The 13,113-nt window shown below is 29.6% G+C and overlaps 1 protein-coding gene across 1 annotated transcript; it reads right to left on the bottom strand.

Annotated features, from left to right (window-relative positions):
* Positions 1 to 5,974: 5,974 nt before the first annotated feature.
* Positions 5,975 to 10,620, bottom strand: LOC115033295. Its single transcript, XM_029485611.1, has 4 exons — positions 10,455 to 10,620; positions 9,677 to 10,254; positions 7,906 to 8,401; positions 5,975 to 6,673 (listed from the first exon to the last, which is right to left on the bottom strand). Exons 2-4 carry the CDS (start codon positions 10,213 to 10,215, stop codon positions 6,083 to 6,085), a joined length of 1,626 nt encoding a protein of 541 aa, XP_029341471.1. The 5' UTR covers positions 10,216 to 10,254; positions 10,455 to 10,620; the 3' UTR covers positions 5,975 to 6,082.
* Between the last annotated feature and the right edge of the window lie 2,493 nt (positions 10,621 to 13,113).

Genomic DNA, 13,113 nt, shown 5'->3' with positions numbered 1-13,113 from the left:
GTGTGTGTCGCGCACGTATGATATACGACGGTTTTGACGGGCGTTCGTCATCGACGCGTCGGGGCCGTTTGTTGGATCCATTCCACGCCGAACACAATAATAATAATTATATGGTTATAAGTATATATCTATTGTGAAATGAAAACCGAAATCATGGCGGTGAACAACACGCCATAAGAAGACCGGTGACGGTGACGGCGAAACTTCCGCGGCCGAGAACAAAAAGATTTGTGAATAATATAATATTATACATTGTATATCATGATATGTCAAGGCGGAAAAAAAACAAGTGTAAAAATATCATAAAAAGACTTTGAAAACGTTTATTAATAACGCATTACCTACATATTTTTTACTGTGTATAACTAGCTAATCCTGCACGGCGTGGCGTCGCACGTGACAAATTATATAATGCTAGTTAATTTATCCTACTTAAACCCCGTCAATTTATGAAAACTACACATAATTTAACACACTCATTTGAGCGGTTTCGACCAAATATAAAATACTTGTCTAATATTTTTTTTTTTTTTAAGGCGTAAACTGCATGGTTATTACTTATTAGCCGATTTTGACTGAGAGGAGGGAGGTATATGGTTGGTTCGGAACACGTGTGTATAGGTCGAGGATTCGTCACTAAAAACTCGGTGGTCACCCATCCAGGAGCTAGTGACTTCAGCCAACCACCGTACCATACCAGGCCCCAGATCTAAAATTATATCCAATTTTATTTGTTTTATTTATTTATTTATTTCAACGTAATTCAATTATAATACAATAATTATTACAATAATAATATTAAGAGCTTATACGTAAACCAAATGAGCTAAGCTTGTATCTGGTTATAATAACTATTATTATTTTCCGTAACCAATGGCGACCCTATAAAAACAAAAAGATCCCTGCGTGAGAAACTGAGGCCCTCATTAAAATTCAAAATTTAAAAATTTGACTTCGTGGTGCACATTATCGATTATTACCTGTGAAACAAATTTCAGAACTATGAGTGTGATAGACTTGACTATACACACGCACACACACACACATACACACATTACCTATTTTTAATATTGATAATATTATGATATGTAAGGTATATGTGAGATCTATAAGACCAACATAAACGTCCTATATACGCCGCCGCCAAAGATCGGAAACGATTTTTTCCGGTGCAACTCAGATATTAATGATATTATGCATCAGCAATTAGCTGATATCATATCACATTCGGCAATTAAATATTTATTGAACAGTCAAGTATTGTTGTGAACGTTATAATTATTAGGTAATATAATTATTTATTATTACTATTGTTTTCAAATAGGTACGTATAAAAAAAATATAATCACGTTAGGAAAGCTGGCAGGATGAAAATCAGCCCCAAGATCAATGGTCACTTTTTCTAGCGATTCACTTTCACACTTGTGGCACAGATATGTTTCTCTTTATGAGCATTTAATAAGCAGTGTTGACTCAAAAATGCAATTGCAATCTTCGCACTTACACCTTCAGTTTCAAAAAAAAAAATGTTAGGCACACATACAAATGACACAACCGACAGATAAACCACAGAGTAATTAACGTTTTGTCGTATTGATGAGAGTTGAGACCGATTATTTCTGACCAGTGACCAAACATTGCTTAAATTCGGTCAGTTAAATCAATATTTAAAAATTTAATTTAAGATACAAATTAAAGCTAATTTTCTTTCATTTTAACATGAAAAAGTTAGTAAAATAGAAAAAAAAAATTAACTAAACTACCTTCAAAATCAATTTATAACTTTATTTTTAGCTTAATATATTATCCATACTAATAAGCATATTAAAAAATTTTATTTTTAAATAAATACTTACACAAAATAAATATGTAATATAGTAACATTAATAGAAAAAATAACAGAAAGATAATGAAATGGTATAGCTTATAATAACAGAAAATATTAATTATTTAGGTTGATTTTAAGGAAGCACAGACACCAACTGATCTTTAAACGTCGAACTGAACATCCGCGGTATTGTTATTGTCAAAATATTTAAAATTAACTGGTTGTTTGCGAATATTATTTTCTATGAGATGTATACCTATATAAAGTTCTATTTATTTACGTTACTTTAATCCCAAATGAAAATAAATGCAATACTTCAAAGTTTAAATTTAAGTATTTACAATACAAATAACATAACCTATAAATAATTTCCCAATTTTTTTTTTATATATAAAAACAATAATTAACACAAAAGAAAATATATGTTTTAAATTTGTGGGGTTTCTTCTAGGAAAAAAATTAACTTAACGTGACTATAAAATCAGTTGACTGATATTAGATTATAATTAACTTTAATGCATATCGTGTTAGATACACTCAACATATATTACTCGTTTATAGTTAGAAGTTACTTTTCAAAAAACGTAACTCGTTGTGTAACTAAGTTAAAAGTAACTTTTAAACTTAATTTTAAATTTAAAATTTTTTTTTTTGAAATAAATTATTCCTTGATTTAAAAGATTGAAAATTGAATGCAAGTTACCTCATAAGTTGTTCTTACAGCATTAAAAAAATATCGAAAATACATATTTTCTATGTACATTTGAAATTCAAATGTTGGTAAAATTAGAAATTGAAAATTATTATAATATTGTGTTTAGATTATAATATAAGTAATAATGAAATATTAAGTTTATTTAGATATCTTCGATTTATATTTTTTGAGTTTTGACAAAATCATTAAAATTAGTCCAAATATTTTGAACATTTCATCAAGTATAGAAAATAGTATATGTATATATTCTTATTTTTAACAGTTTCTAGTATCTAAGATAAACATTTTTTTGAATCACAAATAATATTTACTATATTATTCGTTTAAATATAAATTTTTGTGAACATTTGAAAAATAAAAATAAAAATCAGTTGTTTTAAATACTATAAAAGTAATTTTTGAAGAACCTTGTATCAAATTGTCATATTATCTAACCGAGAAACAACATTTTTAGTTTTTCCCAATTTTTTTATTAAAAAAAGTACAAACATTTTCTACTTTTTCTCTAACATTATTGAAAAAAAATATCATTAGATACTCTCTTTGTTTAAAATGTAAAATAGGAAGAGACCGAATAACGTAAATATACCGTATAACATCCTGATAACAATAGTATTTACTCACTTTTATAATATTATGATCCAAATCTAAACAATGTTATGTCTATAATCTAAAAAACATATACTTACCAAAACAATTAGATTCCTTGTTAATAACATAATATATTTATTTTTATTTGTCCAATTATTACTCATTGTTTTTAAGGCGTTTAGTTTTGTTATTATTTTTTATTGAAGTTATTTGTTACTACCTTGTTTATAAAATATCATATAATATTGACAATAAAACCATGATTAATATCACAATTTTCACTCACGGATATGTAATTTCTAACACAATAATTGAGTAAAAAATGAATTAATGAATATCTCAATTTTATATAATATAAAATTCAAAAATCGACAAATTTAATATGTTTAGTCGATTCGGGTGTTAGAACTTAAGTTTCATAACAATGATCAACCGAGCAAGAGACATCTGCAGTATCTCAGCTAGGAATATAATAAATAATTTTGATATTGAGTTAACAACAAATATACATACATTAATATTATGTTAATTATTTACATTTATAAGTATTAAATTATTTTCATAGCTTAATTCTTCACAAGAAGTTTGAAAAAAATTCAGCTCAGTCCACATAATGAAATTACGAGTGTAAAAAATACAATATTATATAGACATATAATTGGGTAGTGCCTTGATGGACGACTAAGACGGGTTTTTTTTGCTAAGCGATGATAAATCATTGCTTTCGAAACATGATGCTGAGCGGAACATGGTTTAATGTAGCGTGTTTAATAAGGTGTTTGTATAGGACGCCAAATGGAAATGTTAACTGCTCGTAAACAAAAACAGCGATGTGTAATTATTTTCAAGTAGACTACCATATTGTTGTCTATTGAGTAGGATACCTATATTAAAATATTTTGAGTTTATTATAATATATACCTCAGCCCCACACATTTAACATTTAGCAATTTTTTTTTGCAAGTACGTATTATTAATAGGTAAGTTAAATATTATAGTTATTTTAACATTAAAACCTGCTTAGATTTGTCTAAACAAACGTTTGTTAGGTGTTTATTAGCTTATAATTCTAATTATTACGTAAAAATGACTTTATATTAAAAATACCTTTACATAATATATTATGATTAAAATGACAATAGGTACATAATGCATACCTAATATATGGTTATGGTATAACATATCCATTTATAATGTTTTTTTTATTATTTTTTTTTTTTTTATTAATTAAAGTTTTACTGACGTAAGTCATCTTAACTTGTTGTTGAATTACATTTTTTTTTAGCATTTGGAAAAATAGATGACAATTAGTAATACCTAATATAATGAATAAATATTAATAATAAAGATACTATTGCAGGCTACGTTTTAAAGTATTTACAATCAGAAGAAAATTAAATTAAATTACATAAATAATTAAGTAATAGTTATAACAACAGATCGTGAGGGCGTCCACGCTTGAGTCGGCATACAGAAGGTGGGTCACTTAGCTTGTAATATTTCGCACTGTGAGCAGAATTGATGTGATCGAAGAAGTTGATTGATAATTTTTTTTATGTACTCAGTTATTGTGGGTAAATGGAAGTCTTTGGGAAGTGCATCATTACGTACAAACCATGGAGCATTAGAAATGGTTCTCAAAACTTTTGACTGGAAAACTTGTATTTTGCACAATTTCCCCACACAGGGACTGCGTATAGAAGTAACGGTTGTAGGATTTGCTTATAAAGCATAAGAGAAAATCTCCAGCTTAATGCAGTTTGTCGGTTGATCAATGGGTATAGGACTTTTAGCCTTTGGTAGCCTTGTTGTAGTTTGGAGGTGAAGTGTGGATTCCATGTTAGTTTTCTGTCCAAAATTACACCGAGGTATTTGATATTAGGCGACCAAGGAATACTATTACCGTACAATTTTAAGTTACCAGGAGTTTTGGGGTGACGGTTGGTGAAGAGTACCGCTGTACTCTTTTGAGGGTTTAATGTTATTTTCAATTTTTCTCCCCATTTTTGAATTTCATTCAAGTGTGCTTGAATATTTTGGGTTACTGTTTCGGCGTCTTTAGCGCTTGAGTATATAGCACTGTCATCGGCGTATAGTGCTACTTCAGTATTTAGTATTATTCGTTGTAGGGAAGTCCGAAACGTATAAGTTAAATAGTAAAGGCAAAATTTTTGAACCTTGTGGAACTCCTGCGTTAATTTGTTTTGTTTCCGATGTAGTATCGTTGATTCGAACTTTAAAGCAGCAATCGGAGAGGTAGGATTTATAAATCCTAATTAATTTATATCATCATTTTGATTATTATAATTTGCGATTGGGGTGAATCTATTCTTGTTGGTTAGCCGCGGAGACAGGGCCGTGCTACTAGTACGTTTATCGCTCGAATGTTGGGAAGTACCTATTGGTTTTTGCCACGTTTGCACCGTACACTGAACTTTGATTTATAAACACGCAAGACGGTAAAGATAAGCGAGTGGGATAAGTGTAAGACACTACCTGTTACGATGAATGCCGTACGAAGACTGATTTATAATGTTACAACAGTAGACAGTAGCAAATATACTGTATGTATATGTTAAAACTTAAATTATTTGTATTCAATAATTATTATATAAGGATATTTTAATTAGGTATATATAATAAAAAACATTTACAATAATATACAATACATAATAAATATAATCAATATTATTATAATTAATATATTGCTATTACCTAATACCTATACATTTATTTGTCTATTATTAATACGGTGAGCTGGACTGATGTAAAAACAGAACTCTTATTTTTACCAGCAGGTGTTAAAAAGAAATATTCTAAAATATAAAAACTCACTTCAACCAGAATCTATCACGGTCACGGTGTTAATAGTTATTAATAATAATATCTATATTAATTTATTATTATTACTTTTTATTTTAATTAATACAATATTATTACACGAATTATCATTTTTTTTTCAATTTATTTTTTTTTGATTTGTTTCTTTTCTTTAATTTTTTTCCGAATAGTTTCCTTAGATATTTGTAGCGACCCAAACATCTCCTCACCATTGTACCTCTCCAGAACGCTTGTATTCTAGTGGCCATCATATTAATGTGAGCTTCGTACCGCATGCGCTCCTCGTATTTTTGTTTACGTTCTTCGAATTCATCTATTGTGATTTGCAGCAAGTCACACGCTTCTTGCAAATTTTTTATCTCTTCGATTTCTTGTTCTTCTACACTTTCTAGAGTCAACGTGTCTACGTCGATAGCGCTCACTTGTATATCATACATTCGCTCCCACTCTTGTATAGCGGTACTTATGTTTGCTATTAATTCGGGAAATATAACATTTCTCGCTATAGCTGTGCTATCGTGTAGTTGTATCGGCTGACGGAGACGTTTTGCCTCTTCTTTTAATAACGCGTCATTCTCGTTCAAACATTGAATTTCCCACGCCTGTATATAATCGGCTTCTAAGTCTATTAGTTTCTTGGTTTTCTCTAACTTATTGTCTAAATCCCTTATATCCGATTGAATGCGCCATTTATCAGTCTAAAACATATAGGTACCACGAAATATAATATACCTATTATAACTATGTAAGTCCTACATTTTTTTTTCATTGGTTAATAAATCATTTAGGCACATAATCATTTATGAACCTACATAAAGTTGCCATGCTCCTCATTTTATCCTATCGACTTAAATACCACCAAATAATTTCAAGTCTTTCATATATAACTGCAAATTGAGTTTTGATATTTTATTATTGTTAACATTTAGAATTTAAATAATGTCCATATGAAAAAAAAATGTTGCATATTATTATATATTTTTTAGATTTTATAAGTTAGTACAAGAAAAACTTATGAGGAATCTTGTTTTAAATGTTTAACTTTTAAGGTATTACATCAAGCGAACAAATTGTTATCAACAATTATTAGAAAAAAAAATAGATAATCACCAAAAAAAAAAAAACACTTGAAATTAGTTAAAGTATTTAAAAACATCATTGTGTGCCTATATAGAAAAATATCATTTAGATTTAAGTAATAGTGGAATGTTTCAAATTAATATTTTTTTAAGAATAACATAATAATATGTTTGTGGGTATATTGTTATTATACCTTTGACTATCCAATGATGTCAAAACTTGAACTTCAAAACTTCAATCGCTCATAAAAAAATAATTTGGTTTTATGCTTAACTGTCTTTTCAATGTCCGTAATAAAAAAAAAAAACATAATTTGAGAAATCTTATATTCAATCTTCAAGCCTTAAGTGTTAAAATTAAAACATTTATACAATTATTATTATTTATTAATATTTTAACTACAGAATAATTTTAATATAATTTCATGATATTGACAAATTTTGCAAACATTTAAATTTAAGTCAAAATATTTTATTTTTTGATAATAATAAAATTGTGGTTAAATAATCGCTCTGATGTACAAGAAGTGAGTCACTGTAATGGGGGGTGTTGAATTTGAATTCAATGATCTAATATCATTGTATACGAAAAACGATTCTAAGCGAAGATAGTCAGTCAGCCTGTGATATATTACCAAGTATATTTGATGATTGTATTATGAATAAAGAAATTGATTTACCTATTAAAATGTTCTCGCTTTATGACCCGACAAGACCAACATATCGTTTTCGCTTAGAATCGTTTTTCGTATAAGGAATACCTACATTGATTTTACATAATTGAATTCAAAATATGTAACACCATCCATTATAGGAAATATTGATTTATATTTAAAATTTTAAATAATTACGTTGTAATATTTCTTCCGTTCTTTTATCGTGACTCGTAAAACGCTCAACGAGTTCCTGTTGTACGCCAACTCCTCTTCTAGTTGTCGTTCATCGCGCAACACCCTCAGCATCGTGTCATTGACCAGACGCAGCTCGTCATACGTCCCGCTCGACCACAGCTCCTGGACTGTCAGCCGGAGAGTGTCCTGCACGAACGCCAGCAACTTGGTAACCTTACCGCGGTCCGACGTGGTATCGGGCTCCTCGTCGTCAGTGGCAGTAGTGGGTGGATGACGGTCTAAGTCAGGCAGCGTTCCCGTCCCGTCCATCGCGTCCATCAAGCCGATATAGTCGACCCATATGCCCAGCACGCACGCCACCCCGAAAGCCTCATAGACGGTCAACTCTGACGCTCCGATGAACCGTGATACGGCAAACGAGTCTTTGGCGTCGAGGTTGTAGTCGATGGACGGCATTTCCCGAAGACTCGTTCCAGCGTGTTCATAATCTGAAACACTGTCGACGGAGTGAAACGGTCACGTCTAGTTTTGTCACTACACTTTTTCTAACTATACATTGTATAGGGGAGGACCGGGTATAGTTGGCTTACTTTGTATAATTATAGTGTCGTAGCCAGGGTTTTTTTCTGGTGGGGGGGGGGGGAATAACTTTTACACTTTTACACATTAAATACGTACTAGCACAGATAGATAGCTAAAAAGTGTTAATACTTATAGTACATTTTTATGTATTTTAAATACAATTTAAGACTTTTTGATTGACTATCATAGACCATTAAAATAATTTTTAAATTTTCTTAACATTTCATGGAGTGGGGGCTGCAGCCCCTTCAGCCCCTCCCTGGCTACGCCACTGTGTAATTAAATTTTAAATTTTTGAGTTTTGTGACATTAAAGCTTAAAATATAACAAAAATATCACTAATTAGATATCAGTAATTTGCAAGAAAAATAATCAATCGACGTGGTGGGGCAAGTTCATTTACAAACAAAATATATTATATTATTAACTTATATTAAACTTAATATTGAAAATATAAAAAAAATATAATATTAAATTCAATATTGACGGCTTTCGTAAAATAATCTCATGGTAAATTGCAGGGCCTTGCACCCGAATTAACCGGAGCCCCAAACACCCCTAAAAACCTTTAAAAAATCAAACACCCGAAACTCATATACTTAACCCGAATGGTTTTGTTTTCAAAACACCCGAATTAACCAAAACCCGAATAAACATTCTGGTTAACCAGAAACCCAAATTATTTTGTTTTTTTACAATCTTCATGTGATATAATATGATTTTGTATGTATTTCTTGTAGTAAGTTCGATTCTGTAGTTATTTGTTTAATAATAATAAATTAACAGGAATAATTTCCCAATCAATCATAGGTAAATTTGATACCAATACAATTAATTGATTCTGATTAAACCAAATCACCTAATACTAAATTATTTCTTATACCTACCTAATATAATATATATTCTATACATATAAAACAGTGTATTATTGATCAGAACATTTTAGGTGCCTATTCGAATTAATAAGAGGGTGAAAAATTCTTATTTTTATGATAATTGAGGAAAATTAACAGTGGAGGAATACAGAATCTTATTTTTGGAGAAAAATATGCTTTTGTCACCCTAGATCCTTTAAAGCTTAAACCTTGCCTCTTACGAATCCCAAGCACATCCTACTTTGGTCAATATCATATAATAATATTATAATAGTTACGGTAAATTTCATATAAAAATGTGCGTTTATCCTCACGACTCGCATTCCAGTTTCCTCTCCTCATGTGCATTTTCGTCTACGTCAGCATGGTCGGCATGGGCATTCCCATAGTCATCATCATCGTCATCGTCGTCGTCATCGTCGTCGTCATAACCACCTATGTGAGTTTCTTTAACCGATTCACGGTGATAATCGGTGATCGCCGCAGCGCTGTCGTCAAGTATGTCTGCCGTCCACGGGGTCGGCTCCACTCCATGTTGCGATTCTCTATCACCGTCCTTGGCCACCTCTAGATCTTTGGCAGTGGTTACGTCTACGGTGGTGTTTACATCCCCGGCGTCCGCGGTGGCTTCATTCGTCTCCAACGCACTCAGGGCTGCAGTCCCGTCGGCCCGCGGTGGCCGAATATCGTCAGACGATGGCATTTCGTATTCATTCTCGTCAATGTAGTTTTCGAATTTCTTCGCGATAACTTCCCCAGATTTAAGGTGCACTTCAAACAACTTTTTCCGAAATCTCTGAAATTCCTTTTGAGTCCTGAGAATTTCCGAATCCCGATTCATCTGAAACTCCATCTTATAATATGTACGTCTTCCGCGATACAATAGGTAGTTCTAGAAATATTTCCAAATATTATTACATGTTATAATATTAACGTATATTAATTATAGCGAGTAAAAACTCGTAAGTATGGTTGCCATAGCGTTCTTTCACAAATTATAAAAATAGTAATACAAAGTGACATATCCTGCAGATATACATAAATATAATATTATATAAGTATAGTGGCAGATACTACAGTAGATTGGCTTACTAATTGGTGATATATAGGAGGTGTCTATAGTTCTGATGAGATATGAAACCGATAAAACGGTCCTTTAATAGTTTCCTTATATTATCTAACAGTTAAAATGTTTAAATTTTCATTACACTGATAAGGAATGTGGAAAACAAAATAATGATAAATATATAATTAATAGTTATAATAATAAATAGATGTCGCTTAGGTACGTGAAAAAATCAACATATTATTAATATTAATATCACAATATTTATTTATTTCTGTTACATTACTAAACACATGGAACACTGCATATCATCAACAACTCCTTTAATATGTGTATTGTGTATACACATATTATGTACAATGTATACCTACTTAAAACTTCTAGGGCCACCAACTAAGTCATATTAAAGCCAGTAGTCACGAATAAATTATAAGTTTACGGCGTTTACGTTGTATTTAAGCTTTTAAAATACGTCCTAAGTCCGTATGTGATGCCTCCGCTTACATAGTACATTAGTACCTATGCTAAAAACACTAAAATATTAAATAATCATACAGGTTGACATGTTTAAAACCAATATTTAAAACATGTTTTAAACTGATAAAAAAAGAAATTATCTATTGTTTTAAACATTTAAAAGATTTGTTTTTAACAGCAAACAAATATTCGTTTAAAATACTTTTTTTTTAAAATAAATAAGTAAAAACTTATGCATATAATTTTATCATCAATCGAATTGATTTTATAAAATCATTGGTATGGCAGGCAAATGGTTAAACATTGAACATTATGTCAATGTGTCATAAGATACTATTAGCATAGACATAGAATGGAGGGGTCTACGAGGGCTGTCACCCCGCTGGAATTTTGTTTAGCCCCTCCCCCCCCCCCCATTCCGTATATTTTTTTAGTTACATTTTTAGAATATAAGTTGTGTCCCAGAAATAAAATAGCCTATACCTAGCACCCTTATATAAATTCATACGTCTATGACTATTAGGTATACCTTCACTGTATAACGTACATTCAACATAAATTAAAATTAAAATTACAGTTATGTTTAAAAAAAATGTTTATAATATTATTTTGGAATAATAACAATCTAATATTTATATTTTAAACAAAAAGATTTAAATATTTAAGTATTGAATTTACATTCAAAACAACAGTCTTTTGGATTTTCTCTGACCAAACTTTAAAATAATTAATTAATTTTAAATTTATAAAAATGAACAATAGAAAAAAAACATCAATCCTAAAACTTTTAAAATAATAAATATAACATATTTAATTTTTTTTTCACATGGCGTATGTTTATTGGTGAAAAACTCAAAAACAAAACTAAATAAACATTAAATTAACAAAATAACAAGGACTAGGGTAGATAGATTTACAATATACTAATAAATTTAACAATAACAAAAATAATAATAATAAAAGCTCATAATATATTTAAAGACGAACATGAGTCTTAGACAATCCATTGCTTCGTCATCGCCCTTGTGAAGTCCCTCAATATATTTAAATTAAATAAATTAATATTTAAAATACCTATAACATTTCTAAACAGTCTTAGATAATATTGTAGGTAAAAAGTAAGAACATTAGTATTTTAAAATTAAAATAATAAAATTTCAATTATTGTTTTGGGCTTAATGATTTAAAGAACAGAAACAAGTTTTGAGAATTTTTCCACACCTAGTCTATTTCTTAATGTGGTGTGGACAATTCCAAATTAATAAATTCAGTTATTAGCTACGTAATTATCAAGTAATGTAATTACATTCAAAATGTACCTTGTTAAAATGTGTATTTTACTTTGAATTAAAGATACATTTAAAAGTTGAACACTATGTATTAATATTTAATATAGTCGAACTTGGTTAACTCGAACTTTTAACTTCAACTTTGAGTTTACCACTCTGACTGTATTTAAGTTGTAACTGAGTAGGTTCAGAATTTTATTATAACTTGTAACCTGCAGCCACAATAAATCGAGTAGCTTGGCCATCGCTGGACATCAGTCCAGTGGCGGTCAAATGATTTGGTGGGGGAGGGATGTGGCTGATTTTTAATATGCACTACTATTAATCCTTAAAATATAATTTATGGTTATGCCTAATATACATTTTTTTAATAAAGATAAATTGGTATACTTTATTTATAACAATGTAATATTAACAATATTAGTATTATATTATTAAATCTATTTTTTTTATTTTTTTTTGCCTATTCATCTAGTACTTCATTGGAAGTTATATTAATAATCCCACCATGAACAGCCATAGTGGCGACTCTAGAATAATAAATTTGCCCAATTTACAAATATATATATATATATATATATATATATATATTAACACATATATATATATATATATATTATATTAACATATTAGTTAAACAAAGATAATAATAATATACGCTCATAAGTGTTCTTTTCAGCCAAAATTAAAACAAAATGTAACAATATTATACACAATATACATAAATGTAATTGTTCTAAATATTTTTAAAAAAAAATTCATGGGGGGGATCTATCCCCCTTATCTGCACCCCGTTTTACCACCACTGCATCAGTCCAACATAATTTAAGATATAACAATTAATGTAAAGTATTAAGTAAAGAAAAGCAAATCTATATTATATGAACAAAAGTCAATTTTCACATAATTATTTTTTAAC

The sequence above is a fragment of the Acyrthosiphon pisum genome, chromosome X (genome assembly GCF_005508785.2).
Source record: "Acyrthosiphon pisum isolate AL4f chromosome X, pea_aphid_22Mar2018_4r6ur, whole genome shotgun sequence".
NCBI classification, from domain to species: domain Eukaryota; kingdom Metazoa; phylum Arthropoda; class Insecta; order Hemiptera; family Aphididae; genus Acyrthosiphon; species Acyrthosiphon pisum.
The sequence above is the reverse complement of the archived record's forward strand: the minus strand, read 5'-3'. Positions and strand labels throughout refer to the sequence as shown.

What these genes read in the sequence shown, in the direction of transcription:
- LOC115033295 (XM_029485611.1), bottom strand. Translation starts at nt 10,215, where the DNA reads ATGGAGTTTCAGATGAATCGGGATTCGGAAATTCTCAGGACTCAAAAG. An exon ending in AGGAAACTGGAATGCGAGTC is followed by an intron (nt 8,402 to 9,676) that starts GTGAGGATAAAC and finishes CTCCGTCGACAG; the next exon opens with TGTTTCAGATTATGAACACG. An exon ending in AACGGAAGAAATATTACAAC is followed by an intron (nt 6,674 to 7,905) that starts GTAATTATTTAA and finishes TATATGTTTTAG; the next exon opens with ACTGATAAATGGCGCATTCA.